This window comes from Pholis gunnellus (assembly GCF_910591455.1).
Source record: "Pholis gunnellus genome assembly, chromosome: 12".
Taxonomy (NCBI): Eukaryota; Metazoa; Chordata; class Actinopteri; order Perciformes; family Pholidae; genus Pholis; species Pholis gunnellus.
Genome location: NC_136539.1, coordinates 21,100,743 through 21,126,266, shown reverse-complemented (window position 1 = coordinate 21,126,266; position 25,524 = coordinate 21,100,743). Strand labels below are relative to the sequence as shown.

The following is a 25,524-nucleotide window of genomic DNA, read 5'->3' as shown; positions in this document are numbered from 1 at the left end:
ATTGTTCTGAGTGTGACCTCTTTTGCCTTTCTCTCGATCACAACAGTTGCATTCAGATCAGGTCTCGATTCGTCAGGTCTGCTCGTGTACCCGGGAGTCGGCTTTTTTTCCCCCTCAACTGTTTTACAGATGTTCCTCGAGGTCGGACGGCTTCATACATTGATGTCAAATTCATACAGTGAACGGGTAATTCGCATGTTTTGCTGTCACGGCAGTTTAATCCCATTTCATGCGTCAACTGTTCCAGGAAAGAGGTTTCTGTTGCTGCCTACCCCGGCTAGTTAGCATACGAGGCTAACATTAGCTGGCTTGGCTAAATACAGATGTAACGTTTACTACTGTACATTTCAAGCTAGTCGGCTAACGTTAGCTCACACTATATTCGTTTTTTAAAGGTTTTTGGCAGTTTTTGCTAAATGCTGGAAATGTCACTACTTCTAAACACGACGACACGTTAGCTGATTTATATATAAAGTGCAATTAAATTAGCCAGCTGAGCTTACAGTTGATAGCTAGCTTATAAAGCAGTTGCTGATTAAGTTTGACATCTCGGGGAGATATTGAAAATCTGTGTGGGTTGTAATCTGTCTGCAGACCATAAGTGATAGTGTACATTATCGTGTGTACATTGCGATAAGGTGGAGGGCTTGGCCCTAAGCTGTCAAATGACCAGGAAACAGTCATGCTACGGCCTGTTATGGTCACATGATGAGGTGGAGAACGTGATGCTGCTACTTCTGCTTTCATATCATCTAACATGTCATGCGTTGCAAACTCAAAGTCTGTAGCTTTCTTCAAAGGGTAAGTCTGGAGGAGATGTTTAAGGGTTGTTACCGTTCTATACACAGTTACGCTAACACGATAATGTAGATTAGAGTAACGGCTCCAACTAATCGATCCGCCGCTCATATCCTGCGTTCATCCGTCGGACAGTCCAGCAGTGGTGGAGGAAGAATTCGGATTCTCTACTTTGGGCTAAAGTAGAAGTGCACACAGTGATAACATACGTTGTATAAATACAAGTAAATGTTGAGCATTGAAAATATTACAAAAATAAAAGTATGTATCAGGAAAATGTAAGTAAAAGTGTTTCCACTTTCCCCTGTATCGTACTATTATATCATTGGATTATTATGACTCGTGCATTAATGTAAAAGCTGCATTTTGGTTGGTTGAGGTTTGAACGATTTTGTATAAAACTGCAACTAATTATTATTTAATTTAATTTAAATAATCTGCTGATTATTTTCTTGTGTAATTGAATCACAATGTTTGATTTTTGCCCAACCAAAGAACAAATAAGTATTCTCTCATTTTTTACCAATTATGAATTTGTTTTTGTATGAAAAGATTTTAATTGTCTGTTAATCAACCAATCAATGAATCCCCTAATGTTTCAGCTCTACTTGTATATACATGTACTCGTAGGTACTGTAGTAGTTTAATTTATTATGAAACATCATATTTTAGAAGCTCTTCATATGTTTTGTATGCAATAATTTAAACTTGTAAAGTAATGAAAGTGGAGTAAAAAGAACACATGTAGTGGAGTAGAAGTAGAAAGTAGCATAGAAAGATAATGCTCAAGTAAAGTACAAATGTATACTTAAGTACAGTACTTTAGTAAATGTACATCACATACACTTCAATACAGGGATTCATTATTAGGCAGTTCAGATTCATACTGTAGCAGCAGAGTGGATTAAAAAAACATGTCAAGATAACAAAGTGTTTTTCGTGTTGAGGCAAAACAGAAATTTCAGAAGCAGAGAAAATAAACCTGACAATGATCTAATGTTCAGATTCTACGAATAAGAACCAGAATCAAGACGGATCTCTTGAAAAGCTATCTTCTCATGTTTTAAAATGTGTTCTTCATTCAACAGGTTGCACTTAGATGTTGACTTCCTCATGATAAGTTGTGATATTCTGTCACATGGTGGTTACACTTCATTAATAGAATGGTTCGTATGTAGTCAGGTTGAGTCTGGCTCATGTTTCACATACTGTCAGGTCAGTGGTCCACATGGTCAATTATCAACATCACACAATGATTGTTCATCAGGTGCTAGAAACAAACAAAGTGTATAATATGTCATGAGCAAGTCAGATCAAACACATGTCGTGCTTATTATGTGAAGATGAGCATCTGAAAACACAGCGGTGCTGATATTTCTTATTATCATAACTGATTTTACTGCAGAGCTCATCGTCTCTCTTACAACATTTAAGGGAAGTCGATCAGTTACACATGCTCAAGATATCTGTTGTCGCATCTCCAGCAGGACTAGCAGTGTCATGGCTGCTGATGACAAGTCCTCGTCCTCGTCCTCGACGGACTGGAGCGCCGAGCCGCCGGTCTCCTCGCCCACCAGCCCCTCCCACCTGACCCAGTTCAAGCCACTGACTCCGGAGCAGGATGATCCCCCCCTCCGCTCCGCGTACAGCTCCTTTGTCAACCTGTTTCGTTTCAACAACAAAGGTCAGGCCCACAAGAATCCAGAGGAAGTTATGATGAAGCCCCGTTATATCTCCAATGTTGTGTTGTGCTACAGTGATGTACTTTTGTGATGTGTAGTCAATGTACGATATAGTTCAGGGACCTTCAAAGTCACCCACCTTACTACATATACTTAGCATTCAACAAGCCCACATTAACGTTTTACACAGCAAATGCACATCATTTAGTTTAATTCAAAGTTATGTACCATTTCTTAGAAATAGTAAATAAACCGGCCATGTTGTCATGTTTGACTTCATTTGGTAAATATAAACCCCGCGTACAAAAAGACCTCTGACCGTAATGTCTGATGCTTGGAGGTGGGGGGAAAAGTAACAATGAACAATGTCCTTTAAACTGAATCACGTTACTAAGTCAAAGGGCAGTGCTGCATTTGCTAATCTCGTTAAGGAACAGCTCAGTGACTCACAGTTTGTCGTCTTTATTTGGTTTTGTATTGTTTCCTTTTACTTACTTCGGGATACATCTCATAACTAAAACACATCCTTCGTTACAGTGTGTTAAAACCTGTCCTGAGCAGTATTTTACTGCAAATTACAGAAGTCAGCAACTAACCAGAGTCTTGTGAGGTCATGTGATTGAAATTGCCTTCCAGGAAGTAGTGAAACACATGATTAGTGGGTTTGTAGTCCCACCTCCTCCTCCTGTAACTGAACAGCACTCCTCCTCCTCCTCCTCCTCCTCCTCCTCCTCCTCCTCCTCCATCATCATTACCAGAGTGCTGCTTTTTCTTTCAGTATCAAAAAGGTTGTAAAAAAAGATGAAGACAAAAAAACTTCCATCACATTTTAAATAGCTTATTTTGTAAAAAAAAAAATTGAATTGTTTAATATGTAATTTGTAAGGAAGAAAGAGATTCTCCACATTTGAGAATCCAGAACAAGTGAATGTTTTCTATTCTCTTAACTTCAGCTGACCTTAATGTTGTAAGAAAAAAGGACGTTATGAAGAAATGCTCGCTGTGGAGAAAGACTCGCACATGTTCTGAGAATTCAACAATTGGAGTTTAATGTAAAATGGGAAAAGTGGACCGCTTATAAAAACCCACCACAGAGACAAAAACCTTTGTATAAAGACTGTTACTTTAAAGTTGCATCATTATGTATATACCGAACCTCACTGCAGTGTTTATTTGTATATTCAGAGATAGTTGAGCGGTTAATTCCTGGTTAGAGCAAATAAACGTAAAGCTTGTGTCGGTAATGTCGAAGAAACCAGCGAGCGAGCTAGCTCCAAAGGTCGCTAAATCTATTAAGAAACTCGCTGAGTCAGCAACACAGCTCATCCATTCAGCCCCCCCCCCCCCCCCCCCCACACACACACACACACACACACACACACACACACACACACACTCACACACACCAACGCCCCCAAAATTATCATTATGAACCTAAACAACCAACATGGTTATTGTTTGTACTCACAGCTGTCTGCCAGATGTTCTTCTTCTTTGTTTTGTCAAAGCATTTCATTTATTTATCTGGAGAAAGAGACAAATAGAACAAAACCTGTTTGTAAAATACATGTGTGTGTGTGTGTGTGTGTGTGTGTGTGTGTATGTGTGTGTAGAGGATGGACGTCCTCCCTCAACGGTTTCAGAGAAGCCAGATGTGCCGTCCCCTTCTCCTCAATCAGAGAGGAGGAGCTGGTCCTCAAGTCCAACCCAGTCCCTCTACATCTCCAGGTCGCACCGAAAACAGCACCCAGACCTCCTCCGACGTACCTCAACTGCCTCCGGTAAAACACACACACACACACAAAATAGTAATTAGTCAATCTTCCAGAATAATAGGCATGAATACATCTCATACACTTACAGTCCTGTGTAAACTGTTACATTTTAGGTGATATTTTCTTCCACCGTCGTACAGATTCATAGCCTGGGATTAGATCGGAGGATTCATGTAATAGGACATTTAGTTTTATTCATTCTGGTTCTCTCAATGCTTTTCTTAAACATAACTTTGAGGAACCTGGAGGTTTCCTCTGTCTTGCGTCACACTTTGGTTGATGGTGACTATCTGCAGTCTGAAAGTCTTTGTTAGTTCATTTAGAGCTTCTGTCTTGTAATGTGTAAACTAATCAGGGGCCACTGATAACACCGTGGACCGTGTCTTATTGTATTAGATTACACATTCGGCCTGTTGTAGAGCTGCATGGTAGGACCGAAGTTTTATTAATGCACTAAAGTTCAGTACTCAACCGCTTTAATTACACCGAACAAACAAGGGGACCGATGGAGGTGTGCGCCTCTTATTCAGTCGAAACAACACAAGCATGTGTCAAGAAACGGAGACACAACGCCCTGTGACCCTCTGATCAAACAGCTCAGGACATCTACACTTGCTGACAAAGGAAAGGAAAGAACAGCAGCACTTAAGCAACACACCATATTTTATATTTTGTACCTAAAAGTCACTTTTATACACGTTTGAAAAGCTCTGAAATCATTCCAAAATCTCAGAAAACTTGCAAATGACACAAACATTTAGCTTGATATTGTTGAACTCTTTTCCTCTTTATTGTTATTTGATTCTGCAATAACATTCATTTTCATGTGTAGAGCATTATTAGCAGAGTAAAGATATTATTCTGTGTGAATCATATTCAACAACCACAAAACCTCTGTGGAAGTAGAGAAACAAGTGTTAAAACGTATGAAAAGTGAATTTCAGACCCTCGTTGTGTTGTTAAAAGAGGAGCGCTTGTGTTTCTTTCCGTAGTATTTTATAGATGAACCTGCAGAGACAAAACAAACTAGATACGATGTTTTGGAGTTGAACAACATGAGAATGATGAATGAGTGTACAGGTTGTAACATCCGCTCTCATGTCTTTTCTGATTGCAGTGGATTGGCCAGGTGAGGGCTCCTCTGCACCGTGTGGTTTCACTAAAGACGCTTTTATTTTGACGTTAACAACTCGCTCTGAAAGACACAAACTGTTCTGAGTGTCTGAGTGCATGCCCGTGTGTTTTTGATATTTGCTTTTCTAATGAAGCGCTTACTGTTAGTCTTTGGTTTGCTCTAATGTTTCACACTCAGGTACTAATTCAGATGAATGGAATGGTGTTTCTAATGAATGGACTGTTTTTATTCTTTTTATTGATGTGTTGTTTTATACACATTTGTAACTCTTAAGGGAGTTTTTCATAAGGTGTTGAAGTGCATTGTCAAATGTTTGTCACGTAGTTGTTTAAATGCACTGAGAGGAAGAGGAATCAAATTATTATCACCCTACATATAATGTATATTTTTTAAAAGACATATTTTGACAATGCAGCAGGGCGGATTGTAAAGAATTCATTCACTTTATTTCAGTTCTTGTGCTTATTGGAGTTCTGTGTGTTTCTGTCTACATGCGTTATTTTAGACGGCAGCAGGAAGTCAGATACTCCTCTGAGTAATCATGACCCTCGCACAGCTGTGCAGCTCCGCACTGCCCTGAAGAGGCTGAAAGAAATAATGGAGGGAAAGAGCCAGGTATTCACACACAATCCACACCGTCACACTGTCTTTGCTTCATCTTCACGTGTCTTAAATGGATTATGTGTTGACCTGAGAACATTTTAAATGTATATATAACATTTTAAATGTATATATAACATTTTAAATGTATATATTTTGAGCCATGGAGCTGCACCCATAGCGTTTCTCCCTGTGGGTTAAAGCCGTGTGCTGTGGTTGTTGTCCCCCCTTCAGGACAGCGATCTGAAGCAGTACTGGATGCCAGACAGTCAGTGTAAAGAGTGTTACGACTGCAACGAGAAGTTCACAACCTTCCGCCGCCGCCACCACTGCCGTCTGTGCGGCCAGATCTTCTGCAGCCGCTGCTGCAACCAAGAAATCCCCGGAAAGTTCATGGGCTACACGGGTAGGTGTCATAATTACCATATTTTCAAAGTAAAAGCCAAATAACACAGGCAGAGTAGCAAACTCCAGGTGCTTGTTATATAATGTGCATGCCAAACAAGCATAATGTTCATTTCCATTACTTTAATTAATTTCAACAATATAACCAGCTTTTTATGTTGATGTCCAATCAGTGTTGGTGGTAAATGTCTATTGAAGCAATAAACTCTTCATTGCTTTAATATTGACTAAGAAAACAGAGTTCTCCTGTGCACAGAGCTGTGCAGACGGTGCCTACATGTACCAGGATGCATTGCAACGCAAGCTTCTCATGCTCAGGGTCCCCACAGGCCACAACCTCTTGCACGGCTAATGCAGCTGCAGCCCTGCTGTGTCCTCATCCATAACGTCCTTGTCCACTCATATTTTGGGATGCCCGTTGGAAATGTCGCTAGTTTGCAGTACAAGCAAAGAAAACAAGGATGTTCGGTTCTTATCTAATTAATAATAAAGGCCTGCCTCAAATAACAGCCTGGTACCCTAATGAGAATGTACAGTAGTTTTGAGAGTATCATAACATAGTCTGATTAACTTCATCATGTAGTGAAAAACACTAAAAGCACTTTGGTCTTTCTGTGTCGTCTCTCGTGCTTTCTCTCTGTGAACCCAGGAGATCTGCGGGCCTGTACGTACTGCCGTAAGATAGCACTGAGCTACGCTCACTCGGCCGACTCGTGCTCCATTGGAGAGGACCTGAGCGCGCTGTCCGACTCCACCTGCTCCGTGTGTGTGTTGGAGCCCAGCGAGCCTCGGACACCTGTGGGGGGACGTAAGTCCAGCAGGAATATCTTCCTGGAGGAAGACCTGACCTGGCAGAGGTGATCACACACACACACACACACACACGCTGGTACCAAATCAAAAAAACCTTGAAACAGATCTAATTTCTTTTTTACATATATGAAATGATTAGCAATTTGATTTTGCTCAAATTTAATCAAGAAGAAGGCTGCATGATGCCTTCAGTGTCAGCTCTGATTTCATGCCTCATTCAGCCACACCTGCACCTCCAGTCCCATCCCGGCCGTGTACCTGCCCGTTTGTAGTAACAACCAATCACGTTTGAGCGGGCTTTGGTTGCATGCAGGGAAACAGTCCGTAAGCCTACGAACCAAATCCTGACTGTGTATTTCACATCTTGTTTGCACAGATTTGTTTCTTTGTCGTGTTATGATTTTGCTCATGAAACACACTGCCGTAGTTTTCCAGCCTCCTCCATCTCTGCTTGCTCTTTTTCCCTCTTGATTTTCTGCTGTTTAAGACATCCGTGTGTGTGTGTGTGTGTGTGTGTGTGTGTGTGTGCTTTGTGCATACTGTACCCTGTGCATGGTCAAGACTCATGAAACAGAATCATGTTAGCTATGCTATATGCGTATCAGTTAGCCCTGAGTGAGAGGAATTAACAGCACAGCCGTGACGTGAGATGTAAAGGCTGCTTTGCAGCGTGTGATCTGACGGACCGATAAACTGTTTCTAAGTAATGAAGAACGTCAAAGAAGAGAAGAGGGAACATCTGTTTTAGGAAGCTTTAGTAAAGCACGAGGAGCGGTCTCATCCTCCTCTTTATCGATTGACTTTTTTAAAGGTTTCATTAACCACGTACGTACCCAGCAGGCTAATTGTTAGTTGAATATTTAAAGACCTCTTTGTTTAAAGGATAGTACAAGAATGCATGCGTTTTATAACCTCATGCTTGTTTGGCTTCGTTATGCACCGCTTCCGCCTCTTTCAGTCCCGATAGCGATGCCTGAGCTTTGGGTATCGGCCGATACCGAGTACCGATCAGATACCTGTGTTTAATAAGCTGTGTGTTTGAAAAGAGACTGGGAACATCAGGCTTACACATTGCTTTACTAACTTTGCAAAGCACAATGTAACAAATAAACACATAAACATATATTTACTCAATTGTTAAATTAACAGAAATCACAATTCAAGCGTAAACCTTTATATTGCAGCAACAAATTGGTCAAAACTTAAACAGGAATTCAAATTCCAGTATATAATGTCTCTAGTATGTAAACATAGCATTGAACTGAATAGATAGGCCCCGTCGTCGCAGATATCCGATCCAGCTGTTTGAGTATCGGCCTGATATCTGATATTGGTGCATGCCTAGTTGATTTATAATCGGTGTGCTTCGTGCTTATTTTCTCTATCAACCTGCCTCAAAGAAAGTTTCCTCTCTCTCTCTCCCGGCATAGAAAAACTCCTATTGGGATGAGAAAGAAGTGAGTCTTGCTGTTTGTTTCATTACTTTTCACATCTGTCCGAGCTTTAGCCGTCTGTGAGTAAAAAGCTTTCTAGCTCTGTAACGAAATAGTCTTCTTGTTCAAATGCAGCGATCATAAACTAGACATAGAGGAAGTGTAAAGAGAAAGTGAATGATCATGAATCTAAGTTTGTGTGTGTGTGTGTTCATCAGTATGATTCACCAGGAGCAGCAGAACAGTGGCCTGACCTCCAGACTGACGACGCTGCAAGAAGACGTCGGCAAATCGCCAGCCAGGAAGAGGTTCGGTTCCCCTGTGAAGAGCAATGTCTCCCAGCTCGATTCGGCGACACTCAAGTGAAGCCAGCAGTGTGAACCGGTGTCTGCGTGTCTCCTCCGCAGATCTGCCAGTGTGACCAACCTGTCGATGGACCGCCCCGGGTCCTCCATGGTGCCGTCCTACGACAGCTCAGTCAGCCCGCCGACAAGCCGAGCCATGTCGGGCACCAAGAGTGGCTCCAAGCTGGACCACAGCGAGGAGGAGAGGAAGATCCTACTGGTGGCTGCTTTTAATCTTTCATTTTCATCGCCTTGTTTAACTTGTCTATGAATATTTAACAAAACAAAACAATCTGATCACCTTTTAGTTTTTTACTTAATGACCATGACGCTGTTATTTTGTTGATTTGATCAGTCATCTCTCAGTGACTTGGCCTAATCCTTTTCTTTCATAAAGATGAGAAGCCATGTAGTCTATCAGGAGAAAACAATGGTGTAAATTAAACATATCGCTCTGCTGAACCAGCTGAAAACATCCCTTTACCGCCACAACCCTAATCGCAGCTGTGATTCCTCTTTTATCCGATCCTAAAAGAGGAACAAAACCGAAACGTTGCCGTTATTAAACATTACTCGTGATTTACATACTGACACGCCTCACATCCTGCAGGACTCCTCCCAGCTGAAGGACTTGTGGAAGAAGATCTGCCACAACAGCACAGGGATGGAGTTCCAGGACCACAGGTATTGGCTGAGGACTTACCCCAACTGCATTGTGGGAAAAGAGCTTGTCAACTGGCTGCTGAGGAATGGCACCATCTCCACCAGGTAGCATCCCACTGGACAAACATGTCATCCCGTCCATCACGTCTTCCTTTTTAACTAACTTCATTTTGTAAAATGTCTCCAATTAAATGACAGCCTTCGGTGTTCAAATAGGATTAGAGAGGCTAGTTCTGATTGTTCAAACAAAAGTTAAAGTGGCACTAGAGTAGTGTTTTTGTCATGATGAAGTAAATGTTGATTTTACAATGTAATGGTTGTAGAATAATGAAACCATCGGTGTTTAGATTGGTTTCCTGTAAGCCTCGCTTTCACCGTGCAGTTCTGTCTGTCTCCTGGTTAGCTCTCCCAGGAAAGATAAGTCTTGATTTCTGGCTCAAAGGAAGTGTGTCAACCGTTGTGCAACCAAAACAGGAAGAAGATAACGCTTTAGTGTCAATGTAAGGTCTTCGCTGTTACTCTCCCCAGTAGTTGGTGGACAGTGGAACATGTCAGATGACACCCTACGCTCATTTGCATATTGGTGTCTCGCCATCAGACATTTGCATAAAGCTTAATGCCGGTTATTCAATTTGCAAATATATTTTTTGCTTTTTCCCTGATGGTCTGAATAAGTCTCTAAATGTGTCGTTATTTGGAAATAACAGCGGCACCAACAGTGAAGAGGTCGTTGAAAGGTTGCCTATGGTTGGGGATCTTTCTTTGACTTGGCCTCTTATACATTGATAAGGAAGCTATCGTTTCTATGTCTCTCCAACATGCTTTGTCTTATTCCTCCTTTACTGCTCCCCTTTCTTCCAAGTTCCATCGTGCATCACTCCATTCTTTCCTGTGATAGATTCTTGGTTAGTTGAATATAAATGTGCTGTCTCTTGTGCTGCGTTTACAGATGAACTTGACCTAACTGCTAGTACATTGTGCAAACATGCGCGTCAAACTGCAGCTAGAGAATCAATTTGAAGATAACTGATATCTCATACACTCCTGCTGCCATGGGCACTTCCTGTTTAAGCTGCTCTTGATCTTGTGTTTCACTGTTCAGCCCTGCGTCTATATCCTGATGCTCCTCTGTTGCAGGGCCCAGGCCATCGCCATAGGTCAGGCATTAGTGGACGGTCGCTGGCTGGACTGTGTCACGCACCACGACCAGCTGTTCAGGGACGAGTACGCTCTCTACCGCCCCCTCCAGGTAACCGCCCGTCTGTGCACACTGTGATTTCAAATCACAGATTGTTCCAAACGTGTTTCACATTTGCCGCAACATATTGTAACAGCTCATGTGTTGATATTGATTGATTCTACGGGGTCTTCTGATAACACCAGAGGACATATCACTTGTAGCTTCAGCGATTGTGCTGACGACGTCTCTCTCTCTCTCTCTCTCTCTGGTCTCCAGAGTACAGAGTTCTCCGAGACGCCGTCTCCAGACAGCGACAGCGTGAACTCCGTGGAGGGACATTCAGAGCCGTCCTGGTTCAAGGACATCAAGTTTGATGACAGCGACACAGAGCAGCTCGCAGATGAGACCGAGTACACCATGCCGAGTACGTATCGCATGTCTAACGCTTTAAGAAAAGCCTTTTGTTGGCTTAGATCATTGCTCTTTGCACAGGTGGCTTTGGTTTGGTTTCAAGTGGTGGTAGTACTGTACTTAAGGACTGTACTTACTTAAGTGCTGTCCTTAAGTACTGTACTTAAGGACTGTACTTAAGTACAGTACTAAGTAAGTACAGTACTGTCCTTACTTAAGTACTGCCCTTAAGGACAGTACTTACTTAAGTACTGTATGTACAGTACTTATGTACAGTACTTAAGGACAGTACTTACTTAAGTACTGTCCTTAAGTACTGTACCTGTCCTTAAGTACTGTCCTTAAGTACTGTACATAAGTACAAATGGGAGGTGCTTGTACTTTACTTGAGTATTTTCTTTTTATACAACTTTATTCTAACAATTCAGAGGTAAATATAAAATTTTTTACTTCACTACATTTATCTGACAGCTTTAGTTTACTTTACAAATTAAGATTGATTTTTGCATAAAAACATACAAACATGTCTTGTTATGAATTAAAGTACAGCAGAAATAATTAGTTGGTTCATCGATTAGTCGATTGACAGAAAATTAAATGGCAACTAATTTGATAATCTTCATTTTTAATAGAAAGATGCCAAACGTTTCGTGGTTCCAGCTTCTCAGATGTGGAGATTTGCTGCTTTTCCTTTTGAATATTTTTATTTATTTTTTATAATGTTGAGGTTTAAACTGTTGGTTGGACAAAACAAACATTGTGACTTTTTCAGAATATTCACAAACCAAACGAGCAGTCGCTTAATGGAGAAAATAATCATAACTTAATAGTTCAGAACCTTCCGTCTGTCCAGACTCTGCCAGCCCCAGCAAGAGAACATCTGTCAGCAGTTTCCAGTCGGCGGTGGACAGCGACTCAGCGGCCTCCATCAACCTCAACATGGAGCAAAACAACGTCAACTTCCACATCAAGAAACAGTCCAAGTATCCACATGTGCCCTCTACAGCTGAGCAGAAAGGTACATATTACTGAAAACACAATATCTAATGTAAATATGTCACATTTCTTTTCAGTTGTTTGGTTTCAACGTTCTTGTGTCTGCTGCTCATTTCCTCCTTCTCCCTCCTGTAGCTGAATTCCTTCTGTCTGAGGAGGGAGGACAGAATATCGTCATAAGTGATGCCTTCATCAAGGGTAGGAACTCTTCATTTCCTTATTGACTTAATCAGACAACACATTAAATTGCCTAAATAGTTAAGCTCAACCTGCTCCTGACTTGACGTTCCCTGCAGAGTCTCTGTTCAACCGTCGCGTGGAGGAGAAGGCTAAAGAGATGCTGTTTACTCCGCTGGGTTGGCACCACAGCTCTCTGGATCAGCTCCGAGAGGAGAACGGAGAGAAGAAGGCCATGGAGAGGCTGCTGTGAGTGGAGATGATACCTCTGTTTGTGTCCAGTGGGGTTATACCTCATGGTAGAAGTCCACTAGGGCAGCAAGTAACGATCATTCTCAACAACAGTTCAGATATTGAAAGAATCTTCTTTAGATTTGTTTAAAAAAAAAAAAAGTTTAGGTGTGTGGGGATCATTTTGTGTCTGTTTCCTGGCAAAAAACAGCAGATTTGTTTTTCTCACTTGCTTCTCTGGGCTTCCGTAGTTAAATTATTCAAACACAAATGATTGGACTGATTAGTCGACTCATCGCTTCAGCACTTATCTGCAATTTAGAAGAACGCACTTACTGATGTTTGCAGACACAGTGTGAAAAACCTGCAGTGTTCTCGTTGATTCTTGTCGCGTTAAATGCTCTGCTCTTTGAACAGCATGTGGTTTCCACAGAGCAACGTTTTGTTAATCATAACAAAAGATATTTTCCTCGTATTGTTCAGCTCTGCCAACCACAGCCACATGATGGCGCTGCTGCAGCAGCTGCTCTACAGCGAGTCTCTGTCTCTGTCCTGGCGGGACATCATCGTCCCCGTGGTCCGACAGGTGGTCCAGACGGTGCGGCCCGACGTTCGCAACTGTGACGACGACATGGACATCCGCCAGCTGGTCCACATCAAGAAGGTCAGACACCGTCTCGTCGACTCAGTCAAACCGTAGTCATGTGTCACTCTTTGGGAGGTTCGACGCGTTCATTTAACTGTGCATAGGAGGCATGAAATCAGCCGATTAGACCGTCTGCTTCAGGTGGTTTAACTGAATCTCCGTTTCAGATCTCTGGAGGCAGGAAGTTTGACTCGACGGTGGTAAACGGCTTTGTATGCACCAAGAACATCGCCCACAAGAAGGTTGGATCAAGTTCCTCTGTTTCACGTTCATTGTCTCTTTGAAATCAACAGTAATGTTCAGAAATTCAGCAGTATATCGGCAGTTTAAATAACACTTGTCTTGACCTGTAATCAGATGAACTCCTACATCAAGAACCCCAAAATCCTGCTCCTGAAGTGCTCCATAGAGTATTTGTACAGGGAGGAGTCCAAGTTTTCCTGCATCGACCCCATTGTGCTACAGGTCAGTAGGTCACGCTAACCGCAGCTTTTAGCCTGGTTTGCATTTGCCTCCGTTTGCTGAAACTAAGACCAGGTTTTTCTTCGTCTCTCGCTCAGGAACGAGAGTTTTTGAAGAACTATGTGCAGCGGATAGTAGACGTCCGTCCAACCCTGGTGTTAGTGGAGAGGACCGTGTCTCGGATTGCTCAGGACATGCTGCTGGAGCACGGCATCACCCTGGTCATCAACGTCAAACCGGTCAGTGAAGTATCAGTGCTGTATAACTGATGTTTTAGCCACTGATTGTTTATAATCAGCACATAAAACAAATATTAAAATCACTTATGTACGTAGCCGTCCTGGATCACTTCTCAGTTTTCTCCTTTTTCATTTGTAGCAAGTCCTGGACAGGGTGAGTCGTATGACCCAGGGAGACCTGGTGATGTCCATGGACCAGCTCCTCACCAAACCTCGTCTGGGAACCTGCCTCAAGTTCTACATGCAGCCCTTCACCCTGGCCAACGGTTAGAAAACACACCTCCACTCGACTTCTCTGTTTATATTGCTGTGAGATGAAATAAAACTCCCTGTTGCTTTTGTTTCTGTCCCTCCAGATGAAGTGAAGACTCTGATGTTCTTTGAGGGCTGCCCTCTTCATCTCGGATGCTCCATCAAGCTGCGAGGAGCCTCCGAGTACGAGCTGGCCCGGGTGAAGGAGATCATAATGCTGATGGTGTGCGTGGCCTACCACTCCCAGCTGGAGATCTCTTTCCTCATGGACGAGTTCGCCATGCCGCCCAGCCTGGCCCAGAGCACCTCATTCCCCTGCCTGCTGGACGGCACGTCTGCGGAGGAGGAGGGGGAGGAGGAGGCGGATGGAGAGACAAATGGAGGGAGCCTGGATAAAACGGTAGTGGCCGAAGACTCGGCACCGGGAGGACGGACCGAGGAGGAAGGGCTTCCCACTGAGTCTTCACACAAAAATGGAGATATAGACACTCTCCAAGACAAACAGTATCCCAACACGTCCTCCCCTCTCCAAGACAGGGAGGCTGTTAACGTAGAGGCACTGACCTCCACGCCATTTCCCAGTTCCATTGCGCCGCCTCTGTGTGTCCTGCCTCCGTTCCTCATGGAGGAAGACCAGGAGATGGACTCGGATACCCTCATCATGCCGTCTGAGGAAGAGACGAGGGAAGAGGGAGGCCTAGTGAAGGGGGATTCACACGATACGGACGACGGCGAAGGTGTCGCCGTTACTCGGTCGTTCCGAGACCCCCTGCAGGACGACACGGGGATGTTTGTGACCGAGCAGGTGGATTCAACCGACGACCGCCTGAAGTCCATCTCTGCCGTCTTCAAGCAGGAGCTCAAGGACATCATCCTGTGCATTTCCCCCTTCTTCACATTTAAAGAACCATTTCTCCTCCTGCCTGCTGGCATGCACTGTCCCAGCAGGGATTACTTCCCAGAGAAGGTACCTAGCGTCGTTGTTGTTGTTAGTTCAGTTTGCACACACTGAATAAGACCTGCGACTAAAGATGATTTTCTTGATTAATCAATTAATTGCAATCCTGCAGGTCCAAGGAGATGTCTTTAAATGTCTTCTTTTGTCTGATCAACTGTCCAAAACTCCCAAATATTCACTTTACATTGATATGAAACAGAAAACAAGTTGTAGATCATGATATTTAAGAGGCATTGAACAGCATTTTTAACTTAAAAGATGACTCTAACAGCTGATTTATCGACTCATCGCTCCAGACTGTGTTGTTCAGCAGAGTTTCCTTTATTTCTTCCGACCTGTACCATGCTCATCTGTGTCCTCCCTGTCTTCTAGGTCTACCTATCTCCCCTCCTGAACAAGGACTACAAGGAACTGGACGGACGCAGAAAGCGGCTGCTCCTGAAAGACTCCGCCCCCTCCGCTCTGGTTAGTGGGCAGACCAACGGCGGCCCTCAGCCGAAGCCCATCGACGTCCTGCCCTCCCACAGTCTTACCAGCACGCGCATCATAGAGCAGCTGAGCGGCAGCCAGGGACTGGCCAAGATGCTGGCCGACTACAGAGCGAAGGGAGGCCGTATCCGACAGAGGGAGGCCGCCGACCCCTTCTGCGCCGCGACCCCCGTCAGCGTGCAGAGCAAAGCGCTGGACGCGCCGGTGAAGCCGCCGGTGAGGGCTGACAGCGAAGAGGAGAAGCCGAGCAAGCTGACCGAGATGAGCTGGGTCCCCAAGGTGAGCAGTGTGGAGACCATTATCCATTAGCTGCTTATAAGCAAACACAAGCGATCATTACATTCAGTGTAACGCACCAAAACGATCATTCTCCTCCTCATAAAACATTTGGAAAGATTCGTTTTTTTTACTTTTGGAGCATTTCAAAACCTGCATTGTTTACATCCACACTGACTTCACAGCAGTCTTCTGCATTTCATGCCGTGTTACCCCCCCTCCCCCCTAATATATTAGTGATTCTACAAGCAGAAATCCTTTTGAATTAAATGCGATTGTGTTTTGGACTGTTAATCAGACTAAACATTATACATTTGAAGAAGTCACTTTAAGTTCTGATGGTAAAAGTCTCTTCTCGTTGTAGTCGGAGTGAAGTTTCTCCTCCTGTGTTCCTTCTGCTTTTTTTTAACCAGCTCTGGTTTCAGACTTCTTCTCCTCGGACCGGACTGGGAAACTAATGTCAGCTTCAGGCCAATCTCCACACATCCACGACAGAATGTGTTTACTGTAACCGTAACTTTTCTGTTTACTGTTAATACCAGTGACACAAGAACTGCTTCAGAAAACCTCCTAACTAGTAAAACAGCCCAGTGTCTTCAGTTTGCACAGTTAACTGCTGTTCCATAAAGCTACAGGAATAACTATTCCTATATATATATATATATATATATATATATAGATAGATAAATATATAATTTAGGAGTGTTTGTTTTGCACCTGTCGTTTCCTCAGAGCTCTGACTGGACTTGTGTTGATCATCACGAAGCTCTGGTTGCTCTGAGTAACTGGAGCTACTTCCACCTGAGAGAAAAGAGTGCACAGGTCTTTATTTTCTACATTATCTCCCTGCACATGCATCTCCTGCTTTCCAACAGAGCATGCAATTTATGACTTAATACGTAGAATTAACTCAATATTATTAATTAGAATTAACAATACGTCTTGTTTGTGAACATCATTTTTGCAGCATTTAGCTGCACTTCCCTGCAGGGCTTTCCTCCCTCTCAGCTCCACCTTTTTCTGTTTCTCTTCTTCTCCTCTTCACCCACGCTGTCCAGTTCTTCTCCACTCACACTCACTCCAAACACTAAAAAAGTAACTGTGTGGATGCGCATGTGCGTCATCACATGTGATGTCAGGCGGGGATCGTACCGTCAGGTTGAAGCTGGCGGTCTACAGTTCTGAGTGATTGTATCGTTTTTCCTTTAATTTTGCATTTCTAACTCTGGAATTCTCCCGATGTTCCCAACGTCCAGTCCGGCCTGACATCCCCCAGCTCTGATTATTCATTTATGAGGGAATCTATGAATAAGATGTGTTTATTAATGGCCGCCTGTGGCTCTTCTTTCATCTTACTTCACTCACGTTTGTTGTTGTTGTTGTTGTCCTCAGCTGGACTGTCTGAACCCAGTCAACCACCAGAGACTGTGTGTGCTCTTCAGCAGCTCCTCAGCTGAGTCCAGCAATGCGCCCAACCCCTGCGTCAGCCCATGGTAAACCCCGTTCATGTGGAGAGCCTTTAATAAAGAATCTCAGTCCGTGTTGTGGATGAATTTGTAGCCATTTTGTTTGTTGTCAGCAGGATTGTCACAATGGACTTCTATGGAAAGAATGACCTCTCCCTCGGTGTGTTCCTGGAGCGATACTGTTTCCGGTAAAACAACAGTGAAGTTAATGTGTTGTTATGAAATCACATTGCTTTAATGAGGGATGGGAAGTTAACAAGATAAACTTATCATGTAGCGTTTAACAGTTCTTACCGTACGTAAGCCTCCCAGTGTGCTTCATAAAGTTGTGTGTGCGTGGATGTTTACTCCAGGCCGTCTTACCATTGCCCCAGCATGTTCTGTGAGACTCCCATGGTGCACCACATCCGGCGGTTTGTGCACGGCAGTGGCTGTGTGCAGATTGTGCTGAAGGAGCTGGACTCCCCCGTGCCCGGTTATCAGCACACGATTCTCAACTACTCCTGGTGCCGCATCTGCAAACAGGTCGGTAGTAACGGAGAAGTGAAACATTCAGTTCTGATTATCGGGCTCGACTTCTCTCTCACACTCGACCTCTGCCTCCGATCGTAAAGGTGACGCCAGTGGTGCCGCTGTCCAACGACTCGTGGTCCATGTCTTTCGCCAAATACCTGGAGCTTCGCTTCTACGGCCACCAGTACACCCGGAGGGCTAACGCGGAGCCCTGCGGACACTCCATCCACAAAGACTACCACCAGTACTTCTCCTACAACCAGATGGTGGCTTCCTTCAGGTTGGTCCGCTGTCACACCGTGTCCTCTATCCTTCATACACATACCGCCGAATAAGACTTATTACAGGTTTAATATATTAGGTTTCAAGTATTAATATAGCAGCAAACAACTATTTATGTAAAGATACAGTTAAGTAATGGCGTCCTGAGCAGGGAATATTATTATAAGTGGAGCTAAAGTAATTAAAGTTAACTCTTTAAAGTAATGACAGCATTAATGCAGGATTCTTTACTTTATTTTACATTCGTTTAAACTATTTTTAGTTAAAAGCTCATACGCTTCTTCCACTAATACTCAAAAGCTCCTGTTGTGTTCATGGAGTCCTTGAACGAGTCTTGTCACAGTTTTCCCGTCTCGCTCCTTCTCAGCTACACTTCCGTGCGGCTGTTGGAGATTTGTCTTCCTCGTCCCAAGATCTTCATCAGGAACCTGGGACCATCGAAAACCAACCTGCAGCAGGACCTGAAGGACTTCACTCTAAAGTAAAGACGGAGAAAAATGTACTTTGACCAGTAGATCCCACTGTAACAACAGGAAAGTTAAAAAGAAAAGAAAGACATGAGGAGAAAGACCACAGAGTCATTCATATCAGAAGGTTTTATCCTTTAATTTCATGGAAATCTGTCTTATCTTGAGTTGACTTTTTTGGCCCGAAGGAGGCACCTAAAGAACACTCACAATAGATTCGGTTCATCCTCTGTGGAGCATGAATGGATAATTCCTAATTACTGAGAGCGTAATTATCTACCGCTGATTTATTTAAGCTCTGGCCTGTAGTTATTGACATCTTGATATTGAGGGTATAGAGGATTATTGGTGTACGCCTTTTTTGAGGTAGGGCTGCAACTATAATTGATATTATTATAATCTGCCAGTTATTTTCTCCATCTATAAAATGTCAGAAAACAGTGAAAAATGTCAGATGCACGTCTTCAGACGTCTGGTGTTGTTCGTCCAACTGTCCTAAACTGAAGGAGATTTCAACATTGGAGAAACTGACACCAGAGGAAACCATGTTTTTGCTTAAAAAGGACTTAAACAATTAAGCGATCATCATAATGTTGTCATTGCAATTTTAAAATGTGTGATTTTGGGCTGTATAAATAGGATTTACTTGACTTGAGATAATATTTTGGACGAACAGACGGACGATGTCTAAACGGTGTTCCGAACTAACAGAAGAAATATAAAAATACAGCAATTAAACAAAGTGAGAAATAACAACAACACAAAAAAGTAAATAGGTTTTTGTCTTACGAGGAAATTTAAACTTTCCAGTCCAAATCCATGTTTCCTTTCCTTGTATTTAGTCTAAACTGGAGGTTTAAGCACCTTCCTCCCGTGGATTTAGTTTCTTTGCACATCACCTGAACCCTCCGCTCTCTCCTCAGAGTGGCTCAGGTGTACCTGGCCATAGACGACCGCCTCACCTCCCTCAAGACCGACACCTTCAGCAAGACGCGAGAGGAGAAGATGGAGGACCTCTTTGCTCAGAAAGACGTAGGTTGTTTGTTTTCTTCCCCGTGTGTCGGTATGTCTCTGGTTTCAAGTGGTCGTTATATAGACTCATAGTGACGCTTCTGTGTGTGTGTGTGTGTAGATGGAAGAGGCTGAGCTGCGGAGCTGGATAGAAAAGCTACAGGGGCGACTTCAGGCCTGCTGTCTGGATTCTCCTCAGCAGGTGCAGGCGGTTCTGGAGTCGCTGGTGATGAAGAAACAGAGTCTGTGTGAGATGCTGCAGTCCTGGAACAGCAGGTCAGAGCCGCTGCTGACGTCTTGTAACATGTTTTAACATGTTTTATATGAGCAAGAAGGATATTCAGTGTCATAAGAGTCACATCGGTAGTTTGTTAAGACACCGTTACCTGTAATCAACTCCTACATTTCTGTCTGTGTCTTTGGCCGTGTGTATATTTTGTGTATATATTGATATTTTGAACTCTTTCCTACTTTGTACTGTAACTACTGCACAACAACTACCCTCGGGATGAATTAAGTTCTGTCTCATCTTATCTTACCAAAAACAAACAATTTAAAATGATTCCTTTTGCAAAAACCTTCAAGTTGCAGGGTACTAAACCACGTTTGACTCCTTCTTATTCTAGTCCATGAGAATATGTTGATCTGTTTCTTAATGTATTAGATGGGGTCACCAGGCTCCTCCCTGTAGTCCTCACTCTGTTGTCCCCCCCCCCCCCCCCCAGGCTGCAGGAGTTGTTCCAGCAGGAGAAAGGCAGGAAGCGTCTGTCCGTCCCTCCCAGCCCGGGCAGACACCGACAGACCGCCGCAGACGACAGCAAGGTCGGTAACATCATTACATTTACGTGCACCCAATTTCATTTTGGGGTTTTGGACTGTGGGTCGGAGAAAACAAGTCATTTGATGAAGTCACTTTGTGCTGTAGGACATAGTTTTAAGTATTTTTTACTGTTTTCTAATGTTTTCTAAATGATTTATTGGTTCATCGAGGAAATAATTGTTATTTGTAGTCCCAAACAAGTTACTGAAGTTGATGTAAAGCTGATTTGCTGTGCAGCACTACCTCGACTCATTTAAGTTTCATTCATTAGTTCATTTATTTATTTACTCCACAGTGTACTCTGGATTCCTCCCCCCGTAACCCCTCACCTGTGGTACAGAATGGGGACAAAGGTGAGTTTGCTGTCTCAGACCTGAATCCGTCCTGGTGTATTGTGACTGAGTGATGCTGATGCTGACTGTAGTTTATATAATGAATCTGTTTCCCACCGACAGAGGACCGTCATCTCTGCATACTGCCCTCCACCTCCTCCTCCTTGCTGCCGTCACCAGGAGAACCTGGAGCTGAGCCTTTCACTCCTGGTCCCTCCTTCACTGAGCAGGACTCAGTCAGCATCCCTGAAGGTGTGTGAGCACACACACACACACACACACTCAACCTATCTCCTGTATCTTACTGTAGCTGTCTAATCTGTATACATTCTTTCTTTGCTTGTCAGATGTGTTTGACGGACACTTGCTGGGCTCCACTGACAGCCAGGTGAAGGAGAAATCCACCATGAAAGCCATCCTCGCCACCTTCCTGCCCGGCAACAGCTACAACCCCATCCCTTTCCCGTTGTAAGTGATGCTCTGTGGGCGGGGCCAGGTTCAGTGTCTCCGAGTGCTGAAAAACTGGGAGGAAACTTTAAAATGAATTTGCTGAATGCACTTTAGACCGTGAGCTACAGATCTTTGAAATAAGGCCCGTTGTCTTGTTCAATTATTATATATTGATTTAAACAAACTCTCTCATAAGATCCAGGTGGTGCAATACAAGGATGAGCTGTACTCACAGGCTTCAGCTGTTTGCCTCTGACTGTCATGTGATCTGTTGTCGACAGCGACCCGGACAAACACTACCTGATGTACGAACACGAGCGGGTTCCCATCGCCGTGTGTGAGAGAGAGCCCAGCTCCATCATCGCCTTCGCTCTCAGGTGACACCCAGCCGGCTCTCTCTGTGCTCAGCTCAGACTGCAGCTTTAAAAAAAACGTCTGTTTTAACGTCAAACATGATGTCGTTCTGTGTCGTGTGCTTTGCCTCCCAGCTGTAAGGAGTACAAAACGTCTCTGGATGATCTGTCCAAGACGTCCAACGCGGGCGGAGACGAGACTCCGCTGGTCATCAGGTACGAACACGCAATCACTGAAGCACTGCACCTTTTCTGAGTACTTTATTTAACTTTTAGGCAGCTGATCGTGTCAAATGATACGAAATAAACATGTTAAATGAACAGGATGAGCTGCCCTAACGTCTGTTTCCCTCCTCAGTGCCGGGGAGAGTCGGGCTAAGAGCAGCCCCGCCCGGCCCAGTGAGTCCTCGTCCCAGCAGAGCCGCTCCAGCATGGACACGGACCCCCTCAGTAAGAGTTTAGGTCAAATATCTACTTCATTCACGGAGGATTTAAGACGTCTACATGTGGAACGATTGACTTTTATCACTGTTTCGTGCAGAGGATGCAGACCTGGCAGATAAGCAGAAGAAGCAGAGCCTGAATCCACACGTTGAGCTACGTGAGTACATTTATTTACCTTCCAGATCAGTGTTTACAAAAGTACCTGAAATGAGTACTTCAGCGCGATACTTGAGCGACGTGAACCTTCGTCTGTTGTGGTTTTTGTAGAATTCTCTGACGCCAACGCCAAGTTTTACTGTCGGATCTACTACGCCGAGGAGTTTCACAAGATGCGCGAGGAGATCATGGAGAGCACCGAGGAGGAGTTCATCCGCTCGCTGTCCCACTGCGTCAACTGGCAGGCCCGGGGGGGGAAGTCTGGAGCCGTGTTCTACGCAACAGAAGGTTGTATTTATACAATACCTCAGAGAGACGTCACTAATATAGAGAGAAATATGTGTATTTAAAATAAAAAAGAGCTGTGCGATGTTTAAACCTAGAGCAAATGTTCACACTATAAAGAATATGTGCGTTAATGTAACGCGTTGAGGGAGCTACGTGTCCTTTTTCCTCAAACATCCTGAAACACTACAGATCAAAACATACGTCAACCTCCTCAAATTTGGCAGAAAAGTCCAGCCTGGACTCGAGCATGAACCGATTTAGAATGTGTGACCTCACAAAACACGTGTTCATGGACTAATCGGGACATTTTGGACCGACGTGGATGGAAACTGTAGCTCGTCCAGCAGGCTTTCATTCTAGTTTCCCTATTTTTTATATTATTGTCAACAAATCAATAATCAGAAATGTGTTGGTCCATCTCTTAAAAGCGTGTTAATAACGGGAAGCATCTGCTCCTCTGTGCCAGATGACCGGTTCATTCTGAAGCAGATGCCCAGACTGGAGGTCCAGTCCTTCCTGGACTTTGCTCCTCACTACTTCACCTACATCACCGGAGCGGTGCAGCAGAAAGTACGCTCCGCGAAGAGACGTTCTGTCTTTTGTCTTCTCGTCGCTGAGTTTTTAAATGAATAACAAACCTGTTTCTGCACCACAGCGACCGACGGCGCTGGCGAAGATTCTGGGTGTTTACAGGATCGGTTACAAGAACTCTCAGAACAACACGGAGAAGAAGCTGGACCTGCTGGTGATGGAGAATCTCTTCTACGGACGCAAGATGGCTCAGGTGAGACCAAGTGCACTGGTGAAAATATTCTCATTTCCTTTTTTCTGAACTTGACGTTGGAACATCCTCCTGATCTGTGACGTGTTCCTCTGCAGGTGTTTGACCTCAAAGGTTCCCTGAGGAACCGCAACGTGAAGACGGACTCGGGGAAGGAAAGCTGCGAGGTGGTTCTGCTGGACGAGAACCTTCTGAAGTTGATCCACGACAACCCGCTGTACATCCGCTCCCACTGCAAGGCCATCCTGCGGGCCGCCATACACAGCGACGCCTACTTCCTGTCCAGCCACCTCATCATCGACTACTCGCTGCTGGTGGGGCGCGACGACACCACCGATCAGCTGGTGGTCGGGATCATAGGTGAGCGGAGGAGACGTCTATCAGCACGTCCACGTCTATGTTAGTTTGAACTCGTTTGGATGTATTTAACCGGTGATGTCTCCTCTTTGCTGCAGATTATATCCGGACATTTACCTGGGACAAGAGGCTGGAGATGGTCGTCAAGTCCACCGGAATCCTGGGAGGTCAAGGTGAGTCTTAGAGGGACAGTTTGGACTCTTTGAAGTGAGGTTGTGTGAGGGATCCGTACCGGCACAGAAGATCAGCAATGAACCAAAATGGACTTATATTGTGATGTTTTTATTGGATATTTGAACTTTCAAATGTTGACATTTGCCTTCAAAGTACAAACTGCAGTCTATGCAGTTTCTATTTGCATATCTGTGATAGCGCCCTGATGCCTCCGCGATGCCTCCGTGATGCCTCCGTGATAGCGCCGTGATGCCTCCGTGATAGAGCCGTGATGCCTCCGTGACGTTGTGGAGTCTGAATGTTGTTTTCCCGTCTCTAATGTCGTGTTTGTCTCGTTCAGGTAAGATGCCCACCGTGGTCTCTCCGGAGCTGTACCGATCTCGCTTCTGCGAGGCCATGGACAAATACTTCCTCATGGTACCGGACCACTGGACCGGCCTGGGCGTCAACTGCTGAGCAGTGCGTACATGTGCAAGTGCAGTAATACCGAAACACACACACACACACAGGTACTCACGCTCCTCAGTGTGTGAGTTCAACACAAGCACACTGGACGTTGTAAATGTTTGTGTGGACTAAAGCCTGTGTATCAACCAGTACACAGCACAGCATCATTCCACAGAGGCAGCGCCGCTCTGCAGCATTATGAGGACAATTCAGATCATTTTTTTATCTTTTCAATATTATCAGATTATTATTTATCCCGCTCTGGAATCCTGACGTGTTTCATGGAGGAGTTTTATTCGCGCCACGAGTCTGAAAACTGTTTCAAGAGGACCCACTGAAAGCATTCAGTGTTCTAGATTATAGTTTGTAAACTAAACAATGTAATTTAATGTTTGTAAATGTACAGAGATTATGTAACTATTAAAAGATTATTAACTGTTGTCTGTGTGGGGTTTTTTTTTGGCGTTAATGATGAATCTCAGAGACGTGAACGGCTGGTATGTGGAGTCGTGTACTTCGAGCTTCCGGTCCTGCGTGAAGACGCCGTTCCTCCTCAGGAACCTACAGGAACCTACAGGAACCTACAGGAGACCCTCGTCCTCTGCTGCCTCCAGCAGCTGTGAACACAGTCCGCACAGCTCAATGCACGGCACGGTGACCGGATCCTTTTAGGTTCACCTCGCTCAACTCATGTGGACATGTTGAAGATGATGCCGCTGAAGTTCAAACCAAACATCAGAATGTGATTCATGGGACTCCTAGCATGGCATGGTTGTTGGTACTTTGAGTGTTTCAGAAACTATTGATCTACCGGGATTTTCACGCACAACCATCTCTGGCGTTCACAGAGAACGGTGCGAAAATATGAGGGAAGCAGCCGTTGTTCTGGGTGGAAATAATATGAAAACGTCACCAAGTCTGAGTCTGAAGTTCTGCTGTGACGTTCACATGGAGGGTCAGAGTTCAGCTTAAACAGTATGACATAAAGAAATGATTGTATGGTATAAAGTAATCTTTAAAAAGTCATAGTATACTTAGTCATAGTATGTCATAAAAAGTAATTCATAAAAGTCATAGTATTGTATGTTGAAATACGTCATAGAGGTAAATCAGCTAATTTAACTTCCACACTTGACTTTTTTACACTGAAGAATGAAACTAATCACCTAAAAGAGAAAAATAAAACCACAGTAACTTCAAACTTCTTTTTTTTTATAA

The 25,524-nt window shown here is 44.0% G+C and overlaps 1 protein-coding gene across 8 annotated transcripts; it reads left to right on the top strand.

Moving 5' to 3' along the window:
• The first annotated feature begins 94 nt into the window (after positions 1–94).
• Positions 95–24,740, top strand: pikfyve (phosphoinositide kinase, FYVE finger containing). 8 transcript variants are annotated; one of them, XM_079170740.1, is made up of 44 exons: positions 95–186; positions 2,283–2,482; positions 4,094–4,261; positions 5,896–6,005; positions 6,225–6,396; positions 7,045–7,252; positions 8,639–8,665; positions 8,860–8,949; positions 9,049–9,205; positions 9,596–9,753; positions 10,786–10,897; positions 11,105–11,252; positions 12,093–12,257; positions 12,371–12,433; positions 12,532–12,661; positions 13,127–13,307; positions 13,457–13,531; positions 13,647–13,754; positions 13,850–13,990; positions 14,130–14,256; positions 14,347–15,209; positions 15,573–15,968; positions 16,698–16,787; positions 17,358–17,458; positions 17,548–17,619; positions 17,785–17,956; positions 18,046–18,224; positions 18,594–18,707; positions 19,617–19,725; positions 19,826–19,980; positions 20,430–20,526; positions 20,820–20,877; positions 20,980–21,108; positions 21,204–21,324; positions 21,588–21,683; positions 21,795–21,875; positions 22,018–22,109; positions 22,201–22,260; positions 22,371–22,547; positions 23,014–23,117; positions 23,203–23,331; positions 23,427–23,688; positions 23,784–23,858; positions 24,200–24,740. In XM_079170740.1, the coding sequence occupies exons 2-44, from the start codon at positions 2,299–2,301 to the stop codon at positions 24,313–24,315; spliced, it is 6,372 nt and encodes a 2,123-aa protein (XP_079026866.1). In that variant the 5' UTR covers positions 95–186; positions 2,283–2,298; the 3' UTR covers positions 24,316–24,740. The 8 variants fall into 8 exon arrangements, with proteins under 8 accessions (XP_079026866.1, XP_079026867.1, XP_079026864.1 ...); XM_079170741.1 differs by having other exon boundaries at positions 17,545–17,619; positions 17,806–17,956; XM_079170738.1 differs by having other exon boundaries at positions 17,545–17,619.
• Positions 24,741–25,524: the final 784 nt, after the last annotated feature.

What these genes read in the sequence shown, in the direction of transcription:
- pikfyve (XM_079170738.1), top strand. Translation starts at nt 2,299, where the DNA reads ATGGCTGCTGATGACAAGTCCTCGTCCTCGTCCTCGACGGACTGGAGC. An exon ending in TGGTCATCAACGTCAAACCG is followed by an intron (nt 13,991 to 14,129) that starts GTCAGTGAAGTA and finishes TTTCATTTGTAG; the next exon opens with CAAGTCCTGGACAGGGTGAG. An exon ending in CATGGACACGGACCCCCTCA is followed by an intron (nt 22,110 to 22,200) that starts GTAAGAGTTTAG and finishes TGTTTCGTGCAG; the next exon opens with AGGATGCAGACCTGGCAGAT.